Here is a 24,475-nt window from a genome sequence, read left to right on the forward strand (position 1 = left end):
GCTGTACCATAAACCCGTACCATGCCACTCGTCCCCTCATTTTGAGAAGGGAATTATGCTTTCTAACGTCCTTTAGTCCAGTAATAATCCTCCTCAGTTTCATCTTCCCCACCATCTACAAACTTATATTTATTTCTTCTATTGTTTTATCTTTCCTCCTTTCTCTACAGAGGAGGTGAATCTCCACCCTTTGAGAACCAATCTATCCCTTGTGCTGTGGATCCCATCTCTTCATGCAGTCTCAAACACTTTATTCCATCAGTTATTTCCCAGCCAGCCTTCTTCTCTAATGACTCTTTCTCTTAATCTTTAAGCCTTCCAGTCTTAAAAATAAAATAAAATACCACCCTCAACCTGTGTCAACCTTTATTTATTCTCTTCCCTCTATGAACTGCATCTTTTGTCATCTCCCAAAATATTTCTTTGCTCTAACCCTACCAAACTATTTATCTTGCTGTCTCCTATCTCCATGCCTTTACTCTTCCTGTTCCTGCTATCATAATGCTCTTCTCTCTTCTTTAGGAAGCTAACTCCTACATATCCTTTAAAAATTAGTTAAAACATTTGTTTAGGAAACCTTGATTTAAATACTTTCCCTCTCTACTCTCAGGGTATTATGTACATCCTTCTAAGACACTTCTTACCATCCTGGGCTATAATAACTGATTATCTTGTCTGTTTTCCTCACTAAAATTTCAGCTTCTGGAAGGTAATGACCATGCCCTGATTTGTATCTCCAGCACCCACAAAAATGCCTGGAACATGGAAGGCACCTCATAAAGATTTATTGAATAAATGAATAAGCTAATGAATACCTCCCTATATACCCTACTTAGACTAAGACTAGTGAGAAAGATTTAACTGAAATACATGCAAGTATTGTGACGAATATCTGCTACTCTGTGAAGTTAGTAAACTATTAAAACATATCAATAGTAATGTGAGAATGGAAAGCTCTTTTAAGCAGAGCCTTATACGGTGCTATTTCTTGACAATGTTATCATGTGCTAGAGTCCAAATTTTCAAGCTTGGATCTTATTATTTCATTCAGTTTTCCAGTCCTGGGAAGATAAATTCATATTTACCAAATCACAAGATCCTTACTAGTGCCAAAATGCTAGAGCAATACTTAACAATTGAGGAGCTGAAGCTGCCACAGTTGTCTAGACAATCAGGGTAATTGGAAACTTTTTTTTTTAATTGGGGTATAGTTGCAATGTTGTGTTAGTTTCTGCTGTATTGCAAAGTGAATCAGCTATATGTATACATATATCCTCTTTTTTTTGGATTTCCTTCCCATTTAGGTCACCAAAGAGCACTGAGTAGAGTTCCCTGTGCTATACAGCAGGTTCTCATTAGTTATCTATTTGATACATAGTAGTGTATATTGCGCTGACCAATGTTAGCATTATAAAACAAAGGGGGATATATGTATATGTATAACTGATTGCTGTACACCTGAAACTAACACAACATTGTAAATCAGCTATACTCCAATAAAAATTCTAAAAAATAAATTTTAAAATATTAATAAGACAAAGGGATTTGGATAACCAAAGGAATATTTTTGTGAAGAAGCTGAGGAAATATTCCTGCCCCACAGAAAAGAATACTTAAACCTACTTAATGAGACACATTTTCCTTTGATGTCACGTAAGATATAGTGGCAAATTATTGCTGTATATATATCGGTTCTTATGTAGGCTTCATGCCGAACATTCCTATTTCTCCTGACATTTGGGATTATATCATTACTACTCTTATTGTTTTGTTTCAACAAGGTCTGCTGACACAAAAATATTGACTCTATATACTGAAAAATGTTTTTACTCTGTTTGTAACTGGCAACTATCCTCTGTATCTAGAAGCTAGGCCTTTTCTTTCTGTCTAGTGTTAGAAAATAAAGATGTGGTTCCATCGTTCCACGTGTTTGAAAGATCCTAGTAATGTGCTCAGCAAGTAATCTGCTTTGGGATCAAAGCTAGTACAAACCACTTAAGGAGATTAGGTTTTAAATAATATGACCTCATAAATTATAAAAGAGAAATACTACTAACTCCGTTCTTATCATCACCAAAACTACTGTCATATCAAGTAAACATGAAATTATTAAACATTACTCTGCCATTATTACATCACACTTTTGGGAACTCTACAGTTGACAAAAGTTCACTAATAGAGTATAGAATTTATTTTTACTAGAATTAGCTACTCTTAAATCAATTATGTGTACCAAAAATAAACTGTATATGTGGGTATAATAAAATTTTTAAGTTTATTATATTTGGTTTAAAATATAACATAAATAATATAAGTAATTTAAATTATAATTGAGAAGCAGGAGTGAATCTATGAAACAGGTAGTGTCCAGGAAGTCTTCTTTTTCTTATACAGCAAGGAGAAAGGAAAAAAAAATTCCTACTGCACTGAAATATAGTCTCTTGCTGTTTAGTTATGTACTTAAATTTTTGGCTAGAAAAAAGGTAAAATCTACCGTAATTTTTAGCAAAATAAAATGAACTGCACAGAATTGGTGAGCATTTAGTTATTTTAACATTAAGTTTTTGATCTCTTTTATTATTAAACATAATAAATTCAGAATTTCCAGGCTTATATACACACAACATACATACACACCAGAAACAGTGCCCATGGCTCAAACTTTCTGATTCCCTAGACTTAGAAAAATAATCCTTGTTCACAGATCTTTAATTCATTTCTATGGTAGTGAAATATATGACACATCTAAAAATATATATGAACAAAATATTGAAAAAAACTTTTTGTATTACTCTTTTTTCCAACAGGTTTGACACTGACTGTCTTACATTCGAACAAAAAAGATTTTCTGGAATCCAAAGGTGTTTTAAATGGGTAAAAACATATTTGTTCATCTGTGGGGAGGAGACATACCAGTTCCACGGGAAAAGTGCAGTTTCTCCTAGAACTTAACTTTTTAAAGTTTTTTTTAGCCAATTTTTAAAAATTTATTTATTTACTTGTTTGGCTGCGTCAGGTCTTAGTTGCAGCAATGGGATCTTCGTTGTGACATGCGGGTCTTTTCGTTGAGGCGCGTGGACTTCTCTAGTTGCAGTATGTGAGCACCAGAGCGCACAAGCTCAGTAGTTGCGGCGCACAGCCTTAATTGCCCTGCAGCATGTGGGATCCTAGTTCCCCAATCAGGGATTGAACCGACATCCCCTGCATTGGAAGGCAGATTCTTAACCACTGGACCACCATGGAAGTCCCAAAAAAGGTTTAATAAAACCTGAAATTAATCAGTGTCTCCACTCTCTTCCTGAAAAATGCTTTAACTAAGTTTATTGCCTTGTGTATTATGTATTACTGTCGTCCAGAATTTTAGTTCATTCTTTCTTTAATATCTCCAAATTATCATTGTTATTGTCAGTACAAGTAGTACCTATTTAGACTTACACTTGTTTCTTTCTAACCAGTGTTTTTGCTCAGCATTGTCTCTTATATTTTCTTCATTCCTTTTGAGTTTCCTTCTTCTTGTAGTACATCACTTAGAAATTCTTTCAGTGAGAGCCTGCTAATAATAAAGTTAGTGTTGGCTTGTCTAAAAATGTTTTCATTTTGCCTTATTTTATGTAGAAATTATTTCTAGATAGAAAGCAGCAGTAGAGAATTTTAATTATAGTAAATTCTATGTTATATGAAATTCGAAGATGGGAAAGATAAACTTACGATATTTAAGTACCCACCTTTTTGTTGTTAAATCACTTATGAAGACCATTGAGGAAAAAAAAGCCATTTCAAAGTCATCAGGAAGGGACTTCCCTGGTGGCACAGTGGTTAAGAATCCGCCTGTCAATGCAGGGGGCAAGGGTTCAAGCCCTGGTCTGGGAAGATCCCACATGCCGCAGAGCAACTAAGCCTGTGCCCCACAACTACTGAGTCTGCGCTCTAGAGCCCGGGTGCCACACCTGCTGAAGCCTGTGCACCTAGAGCCCATGCACCGCAACAAGAGGAGCCACCTCAATGAGAAGCCCACGCACTGCAACGAAGAGTAGCCTCCGCCACAACTGGAGAAAGCCCACATGCAGTGATGAAGACCCAATACAGCCAAAAATAAATAAATAAAAATAAATAAATAAAAAACAAAGTAATCAGGTAATATTCTACTATATAGATTCTCAAAGATTAAAATCTCACATTTATAAGAAAATGAGGTTGATTTCTCATGGTGATTTGTGTATTACTGATAAGACTCAGGTAATAAAATAGGGTCCCTTGCATATGAGGATGTGAAATAGTCCACAGTTTTTTTATATCCTGGTTGTTTGTTTTTTTTTTAAGTATGACCATCAAAAAGAAAGATAAAAAGATTAGCACAATTGGAAAACAAGTCAACAGAAAATACGCCAGTGTCCTTCCAAGATAAGTAGGCATAGATTAGAGAAGAATAAAATAGCAGAAACAGTCATCTTTTAGCATTCCAAGTGTATAATGACACAAGACTAATTCTATTTTCTTGGCTTTCTTTTGTCTTCAGTACAAGTTTCTGTGCAGTTGTACACAATCAATATATTGGAGCAGATTTCCCCTGGAGTAATTTCTCTTTTGTGGTGGAATACAATTTTGTAGAAAACTCTTGTTGGGCTGAACATTGTGAAAAATTGAATATTCCTTACTTGGCCTTTAAAGTGATTCTTCCAGACACAGTTTTAAAGAGTAAGGATATAAACCAAAATTCCTTTTTTGTTCCATTAGCATGAAAATTTGCTGCTTTCTATTTCTGATCTATGGAAAGAGAATAAACTATAGCATTAGAAGACTTGAGTTCAAGCTCTAACCTCACCAACTGTGTGACCTTGAGCAAGACCTTTAACTATCTCTTGCCTCTTTTGTAAAATAGCCTTTACTGATTCTATTTGTCTTCATCTGTTTAGCTTCTAAATTTTACTTATAATAGCACTATTAAATTATAATTATATCTAATCCTAACTGACTTTTATGCAACAATATTTTTATTGAATTTTAGGGAAAAATATGTCATAGTATGTTGACTGACACAGAGAACTTTTAATACACAACAAAAAATTATGCACAAATGCTTGGCAAAGAGTCTAAACCACTTTGCATAGCATTTGGTTTCTTTGTATTTCTCAGTAACGCTTCACATGACTAAGGTTGTGAATTCTCAGATCCATTAAATTAAAAATCCTGTATATTTTTAGTCCCAGTGCATCTCTCATTCAAAACTTGCCATAAGTCACTTTCCATCCACCTCAAGTATGAGTAGGAAGTTTGAATTCTGAGACATTCCAACTCAATTCTAAAAATACAACCATAATTATTACTTTGGAATCTTTGATACAGAAATTTAAGCATTAACTTCATTAAATAATTAAAACATGGGTTCAAGAAAGGATAAAAGGTAAACATTCATCTTTAAACTGAATTTATTCAACCAATTCCTTATTTGGGTCATTTATAATGCTTCAATTTTCTATTATACCACAAGATTTATAGTAGTTTATATATCTTATATATCTTTATGTACTTGTTGTAAGAAGTAAAAATTCCAGGGTAAAATGAATTGCTGGTTCAAAGGTATACACACATTTATATATTGCCAATAGCTTTCCAGAAATTCTATCCCAATTTATATTTACGCGGAAAGTGTGAGAGAATCCTTTCCCTCATATTTTTACTACAAGTAGGTATTATTAATCTTTTAAATTTTTGAAAGGATTAGAGGCAAATAATATTTTATAGTTGTGTTATTGCATTTCTTTGATTATCCATACCATTTCATAAGTGAATTGATCTTGTATAGCCATTCTTTTATAAATGGCCAGTTTATGTCCTTTGTCCACTTATTTGTTGAGGTATATGATCTTTTTCCTATTGATCTGTAGCATTCCCTATGGATTATTGTGCATAATTTTAAATTTTGATGTAAATCAGTATATATATTTATACAGGAAATGTCCAATATGTACTAATTGAATAAAGCAGATATTAACATTCAGGTAGAGTATGCTCCTGTTTTTTCTTTTCCTTATTTTTTCAAGTGAATGTACATGTGTAAGTATAGACAAGCAAACATATAGAAAAAAGTGTGGAAGTATGTGTTAAACTCTGTTTTTAGTATATAGTAGTTTTAATAAATTCTATTAACTATTATTTCTAGGAGTAGAATAACATGATTTTTATTTTATTCTTCAGACCTTTCTTTATTCTGAATTCATATTTTTACAATGAATATGTTTTATTTTTATACTACTCCTTGAGCATACACCTGTTATTCTCATGTTTAGTAAAAAGAGAAAGAACCGAGGGATGAGAAAAAAGAGAAATATTTATAAATTTTTTCATATTTAGGAAGCACCTTGCTGGATAGTTTTGGTGGTTTTCTTTTGGAAATTCAGATTCCATATGTGTTTTTTGCATCTGAAGGACTTCTTAATACTCCAGAAATACTTCAGTTGTTAGAAACCAAGTAAGTTATTGACTTCATAACTTAGGAAAGATGTATATACCCTAATTGGCTAAATATTATGCTATATATGTGGCACTATTTCTTTCTGATTCAAGCCTGGAATTATATCACATAGGAATAGTTTTCCATAGAGTTTATGTCAACTTATACTTCTCTCCCTATAGTACACCATCATAATTATTGAATATTGTCTTTTTTTGGTTATATATCAATTTTGTGGAGAAAAAATAGTTAATTATTATTTCAATTCATTTTTAATTGCATTTCTTTTGTTACCAGCAAATATGAGGATTTTACGTGGGGGGGTTTTCTGTGAATTACATGGTCATGTCTTTGGGTCATTGATATTATTGAGAATGAGTATTCTTATTTAGAGGACTTTAAATACTGACTAGGAAGCAAGATTATGAAGTTCTAAATGAATTCTCAAGTTTTTAGACCTTTAGTTCTAACATCATACCAACACGGAGCATTTTTAAATGATCTAAAACACTATCATAGCGTACAAGTTGTCACAGGAAGGTTAGACATTGGGCTATATATCAAGGAAGGATAATTATGCTGTGACCTTCATTAAAATGCAGATCTATTTTCTATACTTTTGTTTTTATATCTTAAGGCTGTGGGACATTCACAGAAAACTTGAGCTTATAAAAGATAGTTTAAATCTAGGCAACTTTTCAGGAGAAAAAAGAAAATTCTGATAAATGCAGAATGTTTTAGTCTCATAACACAATGTTTTAATTTCATGAATTATTACTTACAGAACCAGAATAAATTGGTCAAGACATTTATAATAGGGGAATTCCCTGTCAGTCCAGTGGTTAGGACTCCACACTCTCACTGCCGGGGGCCCAGGTTCAGTCCCTGGTGGGGGAACTAAAATCCCACAAGCCACGTGGGTGTGGGCAAAAGAAAAAACCCCAAAAAACAAACAAACAAAAGAAAGACATTTATAATAGTATCATGTACAGTAATATTTAGCAAAATATCTAAGGCAACACATATCTCAACTAATTTGTCATAAATGGAATAATTCATAATTTCATTCCTCAGATTTCTTAAGTGGAATAAATTGAGGTATGAAACTTGAACAGTAGTTCAAATAATTTAATATGCAGGAGGACAATACAGTTTTTCTTAAAGAATTTTTCTTAGCCATCTGTCACCCCAAAATATTATATTTTACAGGTATAATATCACATTGGTGGAGAGATGCTGCAGTGAGTCATTGAAACTTTTTGGAGGTACAGAGCATTATGTAGTGGTGACAATTGATGAGGACACCACCATAATTTTGCAGGTAAAACTATACAATAAAAAATATAAATCAAATATATTAAAATACATGTGTAACCATGTAATCTATTAGCTTTAGAGAGCTTAACTATAATCTACTCATGATTTCTTCCAAAACTTTGCAAATGGGCCATAAGTGCTAAAATCATCACCGTGGAAAATGGCTATTACCAAGCTTTTTCAATGCCTTGTAATTTTTAACGTACTTTAAGAAGATAGAGCAAATATAGTATCTTTAACATTATGTATTGACCTTTTTTTAAATACATTTATAGAATAATTATAGTGTTGAAAACTTTAAAAATCAAATTCTAGCCACTGTGTTTCTTAAAAGGAGGTAACATATTAATCTGTAATTGGTAATACGGGATTTCCTCTAAAGTAAGTGGGGATTGCCTATAAATTAGTCAGTTTTTAAAAAGAGAGAGAAAATCTCTTCAAAAATCCATATATTTTAGAATTTAAGATGTATGAATCTCCCTGATATGTTTGCTTGATTGGAGTACAAATTACAAAGAAATTAATTTAATAGTGTGGGAGTGGAGAGCAGAAAGCAGTTTGATGGTATGGAGTATAAATTAATGGCACATATTATGGTAAGGTAGAAGTCTGATTTAATAAGCAAATGTTAATACTATAAGAATTATATGACGGAAACAAAAAAGCTCTGTTAGAAAGATTCTTATGGAATATTGTATCTTGCATATTTAAGGTTATTAAATAACAGTTATTTGTGGGAGGGAAATCCTGTTTGGGAAAACTGTTTTAATCCATGCTTACATAACTTACTGTTAGAATAAAATACTTCTTGAATTATTCACTCTATCAAAAATTAATATTGTTAAAGGAAAAAAGAGATTCTAGATCATTAGAAAGACATTCCTATAAGTTCATTAACTGCTGATTTTTCATCTTCCTTAAGTAAGCATTAAGTGCAGATTATCCCATGGGTTTTTGTCCTTAAGAGTAGCCAGATCCCTGTCTACAAAGAACTGCCCAGATAGGAGCACTCTGTAGACTGCTTGCTTCATGTCTAGGACTTTGGGAGATTCATGAACCCCCCTTGCTGAGTCTATCATTAACCGTTTTACAACTACTGTAGCTTTTCCCCTACTACTTCCAGTGTGACTTTAATTTTTCCATAAAATGGGAACCCATACCCATGCTTCTTCTCAAGTTATAATTTATATATCATAGATTCTAGAAATATGGCAACAATAATTTCGTAACAACTGGTCAACCTAGTGAATCTTTTTATTTTATTTATTTTCTGGTAGGACCTAGAAGAATTAAACTGTGAGAAGGCATCAGACAATATCATTATGAGACTGATGGCATTATCATTCCAGTACAGCTATTGTTGGATAATTTTATATGCCAAAAAACCATTAAACTCAGAGTAAGTAAACACGTCTCCATCCAAAGTCACATATATATCTTTTAAGTTATCCCATCTTCTTCTTCGAATAAAAGTAGGTATGTAAATTTTCTTTTTGCTCATCTAGTTTGCTTTAAGTAAGGGATTCTCAAGGTGAAGGCATGCCCATAGGAAAACAAATCGGAATTTTGGAGATGATATCTTTCCCCTGGACAGTCAGTGCAAATCATGCTCCCCACCTCTACCTCACTAAGAATTGCTGCTGTGAGTGTTTCATATTTTATTAATTTTTAATTCTGGACTCGTCTGTTAAAAAATGTCATTCTTAAATCACTTCTCTCTAAAATTTTATTAGATATACCAACTAACTAGCATCTTACGATACTTTCTTTCATTGATGTGCTTAACTGAAAAATTGCCCCCAAATCCACGCCAAGACACTGGCTCAAATTATCATTATATGTCTCTCCTTTCCCTCATTCTAAATTTTATGAACATACTGCTTTCACTTTCTCCTTTTATTCTTTGCAATCTGGCTTTTCTCTCTGTCTCTATTCTGATCTCTGTCTCTCAGATGTCACTCATCATTTGTGACTTTCTTATGATCATATCCAAAAATATTTTTATCTTTCACTGCTCTGAAGTATTTAAGACTATTGTAAGTGCTTTCCGCCTTGAAACTCTTCAGTTCCATGGCACTTCAATGTTTTTGATCTTCTACCTCTCTACTTCTTGTCTTTTCCTCTTCTTCTTCCTTGTCCCAGTCTCCAGATAGATATGAAATCTCTTTTTTTCTTCTATTTTGTCCATTAAAAATCTTATCCTCTCTGCTAGCTTCAGTTATCGTCTTTCTGCATATAATTATTATATTTCTATCTGCAGCTGCAGTCTCTGTTTGAATTTCCTGACCTAATATCTCTAATTTTCTATATAATATTTACACTCTGATATTCCGCCGGCTCTCAAAGTTAACATAGTATCAGTTCATTTTATTCTCTATTCCCTCCAAAACTGTATCTCCTCTTTTCTGCCCTTTAGCTATTTATGACCATTGCCTTTCTTTTAGTCATCAAGACTGGAAAACAAATCCTATAGATTCAACCACTGGACTTTCATCTCTCCCCTCGCTCCATTTATATTACCAACATCTTAGTTCAGTTTCTCATTATTTTATGTGGACTGTTATAACAAATGGTTTTCACACCTCCAGATGACTCTCAACATTACTCTTCATAATCTGTCATACACTCAATTAATATTCCTAAAATCAGGCTCTTATTATTTCACTCTGATGAAACACCTTTACTGACTTCCCCGTTATTTACTGAATATATACAGACTACTCACCCTAATATTCAAAGTCTTCGGCATATAATCCTAACCTATATTTTCAGGCTTACTTTTCACTGCTTTCCATTTCAATCAAAAGTTCTGCTCATTGGCTTGCAAACATCCTCCTTGCTTTCCTACTTCTACTTTTGCTCATACAGTTCTCTTCTTCCTACGATATTCCTTCCTTCCTCCAGCTATTCCATCTGGTGAAATTGTGCCTATTTTTCAGGACCTATCTACTTTTTCTATTCAACCTTTCTTCAGTATCTCCCACTCTTGCATATAAACAGATATTTAGTTGTAACCTTTCCAACCTTCCAACTCCTTAGCTCCCTGTTTTTTCCTCATCTTTGATATTATCGTATTTTGTTTTGTATTATCATTTTGGGGCACTTGCCCTATATCAATGACCACATTGCTTTCATATGACAGATGCTTGGTAAATACTGTTTGATTGAATGAATGAATCTTTCCAACTAAATTGCACACTAGACTTATTCACTTTTTTGATCTCTACAATACTACATTACACATACCACACACATCACAGTAGAAGTTTCAAAAATATTCTTTAGTTATTAGATAAGGTACAGGTATCTTATCTTATTTAACATTACATTATCTGTGTGATTTTTTTCCTTTATTGACTTTCTTGTTTGACTCCATTTTTGTTTATCTTACTGTACCAAGCTCTTTGTATAAAATTATTATCATGTGAGGATAAGTGTAAGTTAGAATCTAAGTATACAAACAACTTGGTTCTTATTCCTTCGTCTATTAACAATAACCTCTAGTAGTCACTTAACATAGTTTTTCCTTTCTATCAGAACTGAAAAATTAAAATAATTATTCAGTTCTAACAGGGGGATGGGAAAGCTGGGACAAAGTGAGAGAGTAGCATTGACATATATACACTACCAAATGTAAAATTGATGGCTAGTGGGAAGCTGCTGCATAGCACGGGGAGATCAGCGCCATGCTTTGTGACCACCTAGAGGGATGGGATAGGGAGGGTGGGAGGGAGGCTCAAGAGGGAGGGGATATGGGGATATATGTATACTTAAAGCTGATTCACTTTGTTGTACAACAGAAACTAACACAACATTGTAAAGCAATTATACTCCAATAAAGATACTTTTAAAAATTATTCAGGTCTAAAATCTTCATTCTGAAGATTAATAAAGGCTGTAAAGCATTTTAAGCTTTATCAAGAACTTGGAAGTATTCTGGATAAATAATTGATGTGAAATTTTTTAAAGTTGTTTTTAGATTGGTATCCACCTAGAGGTGCAATTGAAGTACAAGAGATAATAATAGGAGATTTACACTTATTTTTATCCAGATGTTCATGAAAAAAATTAATTATGTAACACTCTGAGATTGTTTTGTGTTCAGGATAGAATTATCATTTATTCACAATAATATATTATTATAAAATGTAATTCTTTTCAGACTTCTAGGTATCTTGGTTTCATATTTTTAGATCATTGGAACATTTTTAAAGTATCTTAATCAACTGACCAAATGAGGAGAATTGAAAATACAAAATAAAAATTTTTAATTACTTTAGTAGTTCATGCCATTAGTTCCTGTTTGAGGAAATGTGTCAGGAGTCCCCAAGACAACCCCAAGTTGATGATTTGTTAGGAGTATTCACAGCACTGAAAATATTCTTGTACTCAAAGCAAATTCAGCAAAGGGAGAAAGGGCATGGATCAAAGTCCAGAGGAAACTAGGAGGAAGCTTCCAAGAGTCCTCTACTAGGAGAGTCACACAGAACATGCTTAACTTCCCCAGCAACGAGTTGTGATAACGTTTGTAAAATGTTGTCTACCAGGGAAACTCGCCAGACACTCAGTGCCCAGGGCTTTTATTAAGAGCTAGTCACGAATCAAAACTCTAGATTCCAAAAAGAAAGCAGGTGTTCAATAGAAACCATATCGTTTGAACAAACAGTTTAAGCACAGTGTGTCTCTCTTATCAGCCACTCTTTTGAAAAGAGCTTACCTGAGAAAGAAGCCAACAGAGGAAAGAAGAGCAAAGAGATTAAGAGAGCCATTGTCTCAATGACATTGTTTGAGTCCCTGGGTCCAAAAATGTCTTCTCCTGGACCCCTTAGTAATATAAGCCAATAAATTTCTTTTTCGTTGCTTGGAGTACTTAAAGTGGATAAAGATAGTAGGAATATCCACCCACAGCTCGAGTCACATCTGATGTGCTTAATAACTATAGACAGGGAAATAGCAGTGTTTTTTAAAATTACTGAGATATAACTGAGTTATAAGATTGTGTAAGTTCGAGGAGTACACTCTGTTGATTTGATACATTTATATATTGTAATATAATTACCACCTTAGTGTTAGTTAACACCTCTATCATGTCATATAATGATCATTTAAAAGAGTGTTTTTTCTAACAGTTCAGGGAAAAGACCCAGGGAGGATTCTAGTTATCCTGGCTCTGGTTATATGTTCATATCTGAACCTGATACCTTGGCCAGGTAGTTGGCTAGGCTTCAGTCACATAGCCATCCCTGGGGCTAGTAAGGGGATGAATTAAACTTTTCTACACACACACACACACACACACACACACACACAGACACACACACACACACACACACTCAGCATCTCCTAGATTTAACGGTACTATTGAAGAATGGCGGTGGAACTGTTCTTACAAAAGAGTGCTGAGTGGACCAAAAAAATGAGTCTGCCACACAAGCATTGTTTTAGCCAGGTTATTCTAAAAACTTTATAAAACGTGAAAAATAAAATGAATTTTAATAAGTATAGTCAGACATCAAATGAGTAGAATATAATAATATAATTTTTTTTAGGTACTGTCTTACAGAAAAGACACTTCATCACCTAGCTTTGATTTATGCAGCTTTGGTTTCATCTGGGCTAAAATCAGAAGAACTGGATGTAAAGGTATTCTTTTTCTATATGTTTGTTTGTATTTTTCATAAGCCAAAATTTATGAAATCTGAAACTCAACTGCCCAGTGAGAAGAAACATTAAATGGTTAAACTAAAAAACACTTAAAAGCCATATAAAGAACAGTTTCAAATTAACAAATATTCTTTCCACTTAAATTTCTGCTCTAAAAGCCTTTAATGAATTTAAATTCATATTTTATCTCTTCATTACTACTTAGATTTTTTGAAACAGGTCAGGATATGAATAAAAATAAATATCCCTTGATCAAAAATGTTCACTTATGAGAGACATACTGTTTTTATCTGCTGTAAAATGGAAATCTTATGACATATGAATAGAGCAATATCTTGGTGATCTCTAATCAGTCTCCTTTCTTGGCTTTTTTTCAATGTCCCACTCTGAAGTTTATGTATTTCCCCAAAATTCAGGGCTCAGTCCTCTACTATTATCACTTTATATTCTTTCCTTAATAAACTCAGACATTCCCACAAATTTAGCTTTCATTTTTAAGAAAATCCTTAAAATTTTTCTAACTTTTCTTAAGGTCTGCACCTATATTCTAGAATTCTTCTGGAAATCCCCACATGAATATCCCACAGGTACCTCAAATTCTGCATATCCAAAACACAACTTCTCATCCTCCCCCAAACTTGATGTTGACCTAAAACAAATAGACTGCCAGTTATTTCTGCAGCAAAAATGGGTTTATATGGGATCAACAAAGAATTGCAACTCAGGGCCTGCAACCATGGCAAGCCATATGCAAGTCTGGGCACAATAAGGTGAGGTGAAATCTTTTAAAGAGGGGAAAAGGAAGTTGGGAGGGTTATATAGTAAACAAAGAGTCCATTGGAGGAGTTGAGAGTTTCATTGGCTGAGTTGTGACAGCCTCTTATTGGCTGAGCTCTTGCTAGGAAAGAAGAGGAAGTCTTTCTTCCTATTGAATTGTACTATCATGGTAGGGCATGAGAGCTCCTCCTGCTGGTCTCCCAACTCTATTTTAATTAAGGTTTCTGTTAGTTTTTTACACCTACTTTATGGCATCACTATTCTAATCTAATCAGTAGCTAAATCTTCCTTTTAACTCTGCAGTGTCTCTAGAGTATGCCTCTCTTTTCTACTCCCATTGCTATTTCCCTAAATTCAGGCCTTCACCTCTCACTTGGCATTCTAAGGTAACTTTCTAATTAACCTCTTTACTTCTACTCTTTTCCCACTCCCGTGCATCATGTATATTGACACCAATTACATTTCTGAAATACAGCTGTGAATATTTTACTCCCTAGACTGTAAGCATAAAAGAAAGGGAACATGCTTTTCATTTTTGTCTTCCTAGCACCAAGCACAGAGCCTACGTAGTAGCCTCTTGATAAATATTTGTTGTTGAATTGAATTTTTGTGCTCAAAAGACCTTCTGTAGCTTCCTACTTCATCAAAATAGAGTTAACCTCAGGTGGATTCAAACTCCTCTATGATTTGACCCCTAGTAATCCTTCCTTTAACATCATTCTACTCACCTTTTCCTGAATATGCCCCCACCTCTCAGCCATCCGATTCTGTCCTGTCTTCCCCCAGAAATACTATTCCCCATCCCCTTACTGCCAGTCTTCATAGTTCTGACTTTTTCTACCCAGCTCAAATACCACCTCCTTTAAAAAATTTGCACCAGTTATACTCTCTCAAGATGAATCTCTCCTCCCATCCTCCTAATAATGCTTTATACCTTTATTATAATATGAGGTGTTTGTTCATATATCCTCCACCCTGGATGGTGAGAACTAGGCCCTTTTCTTTGTAAAAGCTATAACATCTAGCACAGTGTTTTGTACACAGTAAAAATATTCAACAAACATCTACTAAACAGAATTCAGTGAAAGCAGAACCTGTTAAGAAAATCAACAAATGATCTATTTGAAATAGAATCCAGATAATTTTGATCCTGTGATGCATGTTAAACATAGAAGTAAAATTCTTAGAAAAGTTATCTAAATAAATATAAATTTGTCTCATTTATTCATTCAAGTGAGGTTTTACCACTTAATCAGCCTCTTTTCTCTTCAGCTAATAGAAAGCAGTCATATACAAAATATGCTTTAGAAAATCATTTTAAAGATCTATACATGGGGTATCTGATACCAGAAAGTTACCCTATTCAGGTACAGTGACATGATCCACAGAGGACATGTTCCAAGGAAGGCATTTGGAGATGAAATAGGAGGTACTGCTCAGGCACAATCCATTCCAAATGAAATGGAATGGATTGTTTGTTCCCACCTGGATCTAACTACTCCAAAAGCTTTTCAAGTTCACATGATAATCTTAAAAGTATGTCCACTTTTCCATGGAATTTGAGAAACAAGATGATTAATTTGCTCTAATTCTTGTATCAATGTATCACCAATACTCAAGTCTCCCATTCTCCTAACTTGATGACCTTATGACATTAAAGGGGGTTCCCTAGACTCGTATTATTTTAGAATACATTTAGTAATATGGCTTTTGGCCTCTTAGGCCAAAAAAATCCATCAGGTTGGATTATTTTTTTATTTCCAAGCATCTGGAGAGCCTAGCCATAAAGGGAATATTAAGAAATTTAAGTACATTTTCTTAAACTAAAAGAAAATACAGCTAGTAGTGTCATGCCATATTTTACTTTAATATAAAAAAAATTCTATAAATTTCTTATGAATGCTCTTTGCAGAAAAATGCTTAGATACACACATATGCAAATTTTTGAAAACAATGTTAGCAGGGGTTCTTGAATCTCCCAAAGTCTAGCCATGAGCTCCAGAATCCTTACCCTTAAGTTAAGGTAATATTCATTACCATTATAAAATTATGCTCTTTAAAATAAAATTTATATTTAAATAAAAGTCTCAAATCTTCTCAAAATGTCCAAAACTTTTAATAAAATAAATTTGGAATCAAACAGTGTATTTCTGTGTACTCTATATATTTCATATAAAAAGAAAATCCTTCTTTAGCATGCATATACCCCCAGGTATATGCTAGCAGTTTCGTATTTGTTATTCTTGTGGAAGAAAAAAAATGTCATAATTATTTTGTGAGGTTTGTACAGTCTTTGTTTCTTAAATTTCCACTACAGGACAGAATATTCATATTTTTAAGATGTGATTGTTTAGGGCAGTGTTCTCTATCCACATTAAACTGCTAACCCATGAACTATCTTTCCTTCAACCAAAGCCAAAAGACGAAGAATAAGATAAAAATAGAAATGAAAGGGGAAGGAAAAGGCTGGCATTGCAGAAGAGGGAAGGGCATAGAGGAAAACACAAGAGACAGACAGGAAGTAGGACATATTAAGAAATTCTTTTTAGAGTTAAGTTTAACACACACATCACACATTTTTGTCAGGGGTATCTTACCATCAAATAAGCCAAGATTGGATGAACAATTCCAAGAATACTCTAAATCAGAACATATTCTTCTTTTTGAATACAGCATCAAATTAATCTGTAAATATCCTTATTTTTCAACTTTGTTTTTGAAAAATCTTGCACTATTGTTTAATTCTTATTTTTATTTGAGAACTGTTAAGTTTAACCTAGAAAAAGCAAAATATTAATTATTGCTAGTGACATCCAAATTGCTTTTTTTCTAATACAGATGAAATAAAACACCAAATACGTTTAAAAGACTTTATTAATAAATGCCAAATGGAAGTGAAGAATAACAATTTAGATCCAAAAATTAGAAACTACAAGGATATCATATTTAAAGAAGGAAAGTAAATTGTTTATCCTCACAAATAAAACATCCTGGATTTCACATAGATAAATTAGTAAATTATATCTAAAATAGTGTACAAAGATTAGAATCTTCTGGGTTTTTTTTCTCCTAATTGCAAACAATTTTTGAGTGATATATTTTGTTTCCTAGTATTTCCTATAATCTAACATAAAAAATATATTTTAGCTTCTAATTGCCCCAGGAGTGGAAGAGACTGCACTGCTAATTCGACAAATTGCTGACCACAATTTAATGACCTCGAAGAGGGATCCTCACGAATGGTTGGATAAATCCTGGCTTGAAATCTCACCATCTAAGGTTTATTTCCTAATATATAAATTAGATATTTGCAAAGCAAATATAAATACATGTACTTGAATTCTTTTTCTGGTAGCATTTTCTTGTTCTATCATGCTTGCATGAATATATGTAACAATAGCCATAATGCACAGCATTTATTTAGACAGTTTTCCAGAATTATGAGTATTTTTCAATCTCAAAGAACTGTTTTTTTATAAATTTATTTACTTTTGGCTGTGTTGGGTCTTCGTTGCTGCATGTGGGCTTTCTCTAGTTGTGGCAAGCGGGGGCCACTCTTCGTTGTGGCACACAGGCTTCTCATTGCAGTGGCTTCTCTTTGTTGCAGAGCATGGACTCTAGGCAGGCGGGCTTCAGTAGTTGTGGCTCGCAGGCTTAGTTGCTCCGTGGCATGTGGGATCTTCCCGGACCAGGGCTCGAACCCCTGTCCCCTGCATTGGCAGGCGGATTCTTCCAAGAACCTTTATTTGGTCACACTGAAATCTGATTTCAATATAATTTTCAAATGTCACAAAATAGTCTTTTCCCCCCCCAACCATTTAAAAATGTAAAAACCGTCCTTAGCTCTTGGCCTGTTAAAAGGTAAACAGGTACATTAAAATCCTGAAGTTGATTTGAGGGCAGGCAGATTCTTAACCACTGCACTACCAGGGAAGTCCCTCATAGAACTATTTTAATGGGATCTTTTATAATGAACTTTCAAATCTAACTTATTATAAGGTGATCTAATGGCTTCAATGTCTAATATTTTTAAAAATATAATAATTTTTCTAATTCCTACATTTCAGCATTCAAGAATAGTAGGTATGAGCATAGCAAAATTCTATCATTCTGTGATTTGTCAGTAACTCAATTATATAATTGAAAGTAGAGTTATGAAATACTTATAAGATTAAATAGTTAATTTTTAGAAATTCCTTTTGTTTAAGCATAAATATTTCCAGGCTTTCATACCAACCTAGTGTTTCTGTTACCTTTATTTTCAATATATTCAACTCCTGAAGCCATGAGAAAAGAATGATGAAGATCGTTATGTACTAACTTGGAATGACCTTCAAAATATATTAAGTGAAACATGAAAGTTGCAGTGCAGAGCATGCAGTACACTACCATTTGTGTAAAACAAGGGGAAATTAATATTTATATGTATTTGGTTTTAAATGTATAAAATATCTCTGGAAGGATACCAAGAAATTAATTATCTCTAGAGAGAACTGAGGTAATGGAGTAGGAATGGGACTTTTCACTGTATACCTTTTAGTGCCTTTTGAATTTTACCTACGGAAAAAATAAAATTATAAAACAAATAAATAAAATAGTCATATATATTAAATCACAGGACTTTTACATGCCTAACAGAACATAACACTATCAACAATATGGGTATAATTAATTATGACATATATGTATGTGCAATTTCCTTCCTACAAAGGCATGTCCAATCTACTCACGTCTGTCGTTTGATAAACTAAAAGAGGGTGCAAAAAGCCAGTGTAACCCAGGAAAAAAAAAAGAAAGAAATTTGGCAATAAAGATGGCTGCTACATTTCTAGACATTTATGAGATCTCTCTGAAAATGTGTATTTTTAGACTGTCAGGGTCAGTTCTGGTTGATAGTAATTCTTCCTGTACTTTTCACAATAAGCCTTTCCTGAAATTATAACATCTGTTAGATATCATAAACATGGTTCATTTAACCAAACCATGATAGTATATGGTCTACAAAGGGAGAGCTAAAGAAATCTTGAGCTATATAACTAAGTACCCTAAAACAGCAGTCCCCAACCTTTTAGGCACCAGGGGCCGGTTTCGTGGAAGACGGTTTTTCCACGGACTGGGGTGGGGCGGGATGGTTCAGGCGGTAATGCGAGCGATGGGGAGCGGCAGATGAAGCTTTGCTCCGCCCTCTGCCACCTCCTGCTGTGCGGGCGGGGGGCTGGGGAACCCTGCCCTGAAAGGTAGAAGAGCTGTCATTAGATAAAACGATTGTCGTTTGAAGGAAATGGACTGTAATGAGTCTCTTTGGATGAGTGATTAGACTGAATGAACTTTAAGATCCTTCCCAATTCTGGGTGTATGAATCTTTACTGACAAAAAAGTTTCCTTCCTCCTGGCCATACTTTTTCCCCCAAGCATCTCAAATTGAGTGGTAGGTGCAACAACAAAAATTTTAATCTGCTGGAGTGAGTAGAGTAAGAAAAAAACACTGGCTGATTATTCCTTACACTTTTTTCTAGGAAGAAATGTACTTACTTGATTTTCCAAGTGTTAATCCATTGGTGGCTCAGCTCATGTTAAATAAAGGACCTTCACTGAACTGGATACTATTAGCAACTCTTTGTCAACTTCAGGAACTCCTACCTGAAGTTCCAGAAAAAGTGTTAAAGGTTAGCTATTTAAGATCCATATTCTTCTATGAATTTATTTCCTTTGCATTTGAGTATCTATTTTTACCATAAGGGTTTTCAAAATGAAGTTATCCAAGTTTGTTTTGGACTTCACAGAGCAAAGAAATGATTTACTTAAACTAAATTTCATACAGAATTCTCATTGGTCGTCAGTCACATTATATATTTTAAAGCTATCTTATATAGATAATTCTGTACAGATCATTTATCACACTTCAAATCATTTTGAAGTGTTATACTGCCCACAGATATTCAATTACACACTCTATTCATACGTGTTTACATTATCTCTTCCAAATAATCCTGAAGCCCCTCTTTATAGTAGTAGCTAAAGAGAACTTTAGCCTTATCAGTAAGTTTCTTTAATTTTTATGAAGGAAATGGTATTCATGTAAATTGTGTAACTAAAAATTTTATTTTAAGTGATTAGAAAATAGATGCAAATTACAATGTATTTCTTTTAATGGAGCCTAATTACGTTCTCACTACATGGATCAATATAATACCTTTGGATGGACTACTTATTTATATTTTTCTTATTTCCATTTAGATAAGTGTCATCACTTATATTTACTTGACTGATGTTTATGTTGTATTTTTATTATATTAATTAATTTTTAAAATTTTTTTAGCATTTTTGTGACATCACTTCCTTATTCAAGATTAGTCCTTCTGTAACAAAATCACCTCAAATTTCATCACCTCAGGAAAATAGGAATCAAACTAGTGCCTTTACTTCTCAGACTTCAGCTTCTGGCTCTTCAGATTCTGTCATTCAAGAACATAATGAATATTACCAATATTCAGACTTAGGAGAGACAGTGCACGAAGACACAAACGCCACTTCAAATTATAACTCTTCCCTTATGAAACTAAAAGAAATGCCATGCATTTTACCACCTGTGACTTCTTACAATCAGACCAGCTATTGGAAAGTGTCCAGTTGTAACCCTAACATAATGCAGAATAATTCTTTCCTGACTAATATAGAAGCAAGGAATGTGTCTGGTAGTTCCTTTCTGAACCAGAATGATTCAGAGTCAGATGTCTTTTCTTTGGGTCTAACAGCAATGAATTGTGAAACCATGATATCACCAATTGACACTCAGAAGAGAGTTACCCCTAACTTTATAAATTATCAGAAAAAGGAAACACATGAAGCAAAAGGACCTACAAACAAAGAATTGTCTGCCCCTGTCTTTTCACTAGAGAGTTCTCAATCTCCTCTTCATTGGAACTTTAAAAGAAATGTATGGCAACAACAGAATCACTCATTCAACTTACAATATGGTGCAGAGCAGAATACATGTGACAAATGGTCCTCTCAGAAAGATAATTTATTCACTAATCAGCAAAAATGTCTATCGGATGAGTTAGAAGGCCTCATATGTGAAAGTTCAAATGCTGAGACTAAAAAGACTTTCTGGAAAGAATTACCATCCGTCCCCAGTTTGGATTTATTTTGTGCTTCTGATTCTAATGTAAGTCAAAAAGAATTCAACAGTCTTTATTTCTACCAAAGAGCTGGAAAATGTTTAGGACAGAAAAGGCACTCTGTATCTTCATCTAACTCAGGAGACAAGAAATCATTACCAGGTAATACTGTCTATAGTTGATAAAACTACTCTCTAGTGTAATTTTTAAAGATAGACTCATCTCCAAGTTAAAAAAATTTTTGTTTTAATTACTACACTTAAGAATCTTCAATAACTTTGGCATCAAAAAAAATCAAAATTCTAATTATAGACTTTTAAGAAAATAAAGGCAAAGAAAATATGTCAAATTCTCATAGCTTTAGATGAACTAAGCATTTAACTTAAGAAGTTACAAGTAAAAACATGGAACAAATCTAAGTCAAGCAGAAGACTAAAATTAACAAAGATTAAATAAAGAAATTAGTGAATTAGGAAAGTAGCCTCTTTGTCAAGCGGGGATATTTAATGAGCTAACATTTATTAAGAACTTATTATATTTCCTTTATGTGGATTTAATTTTGACAATCCTATTAAATAGATACTACTATTGGCTATCTATTTTACAATTGATGTTTCTGAACATTTAGTCATATCAATTTTTTAAAACAATTTTATTTTCTCACTTCTGGTAATTATACCTTTTATTTCTGTGTTATTTCTTATTGCCTTGGCCTAAGCATTTAGAACAAAATATTAAGTTCTGATGGTCATACAAAGGTGGCCTTACTATGATGGGGAAAAAACAAAAAGAAAGGAGAAGCTGGAAGCTTCAAAACTCCTTTTTTGGGCTTCCCTGGTGGCGCAGTGGTTGAGAGTCTGCCTGCCGATGCAGGGGACACGGGTTCGTGCCTTGGTCCGGGAAGATCCCACATGCCGCAGAGCGGCTGGGCTCGTGAGCCATGGCCACTGAGCCTGCGCGTCCGCAGGCTGTGCTCCGCAGCGGGAGAGGCCACAACAGTGAGAGGCCTGCGTAACGCAAAAAAAAAAAAAAAAAAAAAAACTCCTCTTTTGCCCAGGCCATTTTGTGAGGCCAAAAGGGGCCCAGAAAATCTTATATTCTTTGTTTTATTAAAAGAGGAACACTCAAACTATATAAGTCCCAGACTCACAAAACTTGGATTTGGTCCCATTTAATAGTCATAATTTGTTTTGTTCCTGATTTTAAGGGAAAATATTCTATCCCTAGTTTTGTAAGAACTTTTGTGAGGAATAGATGCTGAATTTTATTCAAACTCTTTTTGGTCCCTATTGGGAAAAATCAAACATATTCTCTCTGTTGACATTAATGTAAATGTTTACAGGTTTACTAATAATCATTTTTGTCATTTCTGTGATAAACCTAATTGGCTTTTTTAAAAAATATCTTTATTGGAGTATAATTGCTTTATAATGTGTTAAAGTTTCTGCTGTACAACAAAGTGAATCAGCTGTATGTATACATATATCACCATATCCCCCTAATTGGCTTTTAAGGAATGATTTTTTAACATATGCTATTAAATATGGTTGCTAATATTTATTTGATTTTCATATCTACATTCATAATGAAATTAATTTATTGTGCTCTATTTGTACTCCGTAACAGTCTGACATGAAGGTAATTCTGGCTTCATAAATGAACTGGATGAAAATTTCATCTTTTTTCCACCCTGGAACAAATTAAGCATGTGAATTACTGTATATTTTTTTAACATAGGGCATCCCAGTGTATGAGATAACCCAATTTTTCAATAAGAAGATCTCAGAAATTATTTTTTAATAAATTTTATTATTTAAGGTTTTAGGGATATAGATGGAATAGTCAATGTCTACCTATATTTTAATTCATTAATTTAGTTATAAATATATTTTAAAATCATATATCATATAAATAATGTTGGTTTAAAAATATTGCTTTTTTCCACTTTGCAATTATTTTTATAACTTAATTCAAACAGTTAACAAGAATCTTTTTTTTTTTTTTTTTTTTTTGCGGTACACGGGCCTCTCCCGTTGCGGAGCGCAGGCTTAGCGGCCATGGCTCATGGGCCCAGCCACTCCGCGGCATGTGAGATCTTCCTGCACCAGGGCACGAACCCGCATCCCTTGCATCAGCAGGCGGACTCTCAACCACTGCGCCACCAGGGGAGCCCTGCATTCCCTTTCGAATTTGCTTATAAAGGCATCCAACTCTTGCCATTGAGATTATATGGCCAGGAATAATTACTACTGTTTTAAATATTTTAGCCTCCCTTTTTATTGATTTAATGAATCAATATCCATAAGTATCCAAATCTAGAATATTTCAGGCTAATGTGTCATATAAAATACAATCATAAAAGATGAGGCTATACATGATCACTACCTATCATATATCAGAGCTCAGGATAAATTTCACAACATTACAGATATGCATTAAGAAACAGGCTTAATGAAGGAAAACTTAAAAGCAAGAGTCTTAAATCCAGGGAGATTTAATTGTTTGTACAAGGCATGAGCATACAAATACAAATACATGTATCTAACACTAATCAGTATTGGGCCTTTAAGAACAAGCACATATATGCTAAAAAATGTAATTTTTAATAATTATTTTATCTCAGTTTGGAAATTTTAACACTTTGTAAATAGATGATGAAGAGACAGGATCCACTTGAACAGCTGGAAAAAAAATACTTATATGTATTATTATCAGCAATAAAATGGTTTTCCTTTTTCTCCTTTTAACAGATTTCACGTGCTCACAACTACCACCATTCAAAAAACGACGTCTAGTGTATGAAAAAGTCCCTGGTAGACATGATGGACAAACTCGTCTGAGGTTTTTTTGAAAGAAACGATAGTGCTTCATGCCACATTTCATTCTTTTTTATGATAAACTAGTAATAAAATGATTTAGGTTTGCTCATAAATCAACGAAAATGCACTTGTTCTTCGATGTTCTCGGTGTTTCTACATTAAATTTTCATAATATATATCTTGCCTTATAGTTTATATCTTTGTAAGTATTCTAATTAACATAATATTGTTATAAGATCCAAATAGCTCCCAGATTCACCGAAACATGAAAAGCCTTTTATTCTTTTTAAGATAAATAGAAAACCTTGCCGATGTATATCAAAGGG

At 33.6% G+C, this 24,475-nt stretch overlaps 1 protein-coding gene across 1 annotated transcript in view; it reads left to right on the forward strand.

Moving 5' to 3' along the window:
* Window positions 1-24,181, forward strand: part of SHOC1 (shortage in chiasmata 1) — an 88,564-nt gene extending 64,383 nt beyond the window's left edge. The window contains exons 18-27 of the mRNA XM_060013333.1: window positions 2,808-2,874; window positions 4,517-4,695; window positions 6,352-6,469; window positions 7,661-7,772; window positions 9,046-9,167; window positions 13,318-13,411; window positions 17,357-17,488; window positions 19,726-19,875; window positions 20,529-21,492; window positions 24,081-24,181. Coding sequence (XP_059869316.1) covers window positions 2,808-2,874; window positions 4,517-4,695; window positions 6,352-6,469; window positions 7,661-7,772; window positions 9,046-9,167; window positions 13,318-13,411; window positions 17,357-17,488; window positions 19,726-19,875; window positions 20,529-21,492; window positions 24,081-24,181 — 2,039 coding nt within the window. The remainder of the gene's footprint in view (window positions 1-2,807; window positions 2,875-4,516; window positions 4,696-6,351; window positions 6,470-7,660; window positions 7,773-9,045; window positions 9,168-13,317; window positions 13,412-17,356; window positions 17,489-19,725; window positions 19,876-20,528; window positions 21,493-24,080) is intronic.
* Window positions 24,182-24,475: the final 294 nt, after the last annotated feature.

Source organism: Delphinus delphis, chromosome 6, assembly GCF_949987515.2.
Source record: "Delphinus delphis chromosome 6, mDelDel1.2, whole genome shotgun sequence".
In the NCBI taxonomy this organism is placed as follows: Eukaryota; Metazoa; Chordata; class Mammalia; order Artiodactyla; family Delphinidae; genus Delphinus; species Delphinus delphis.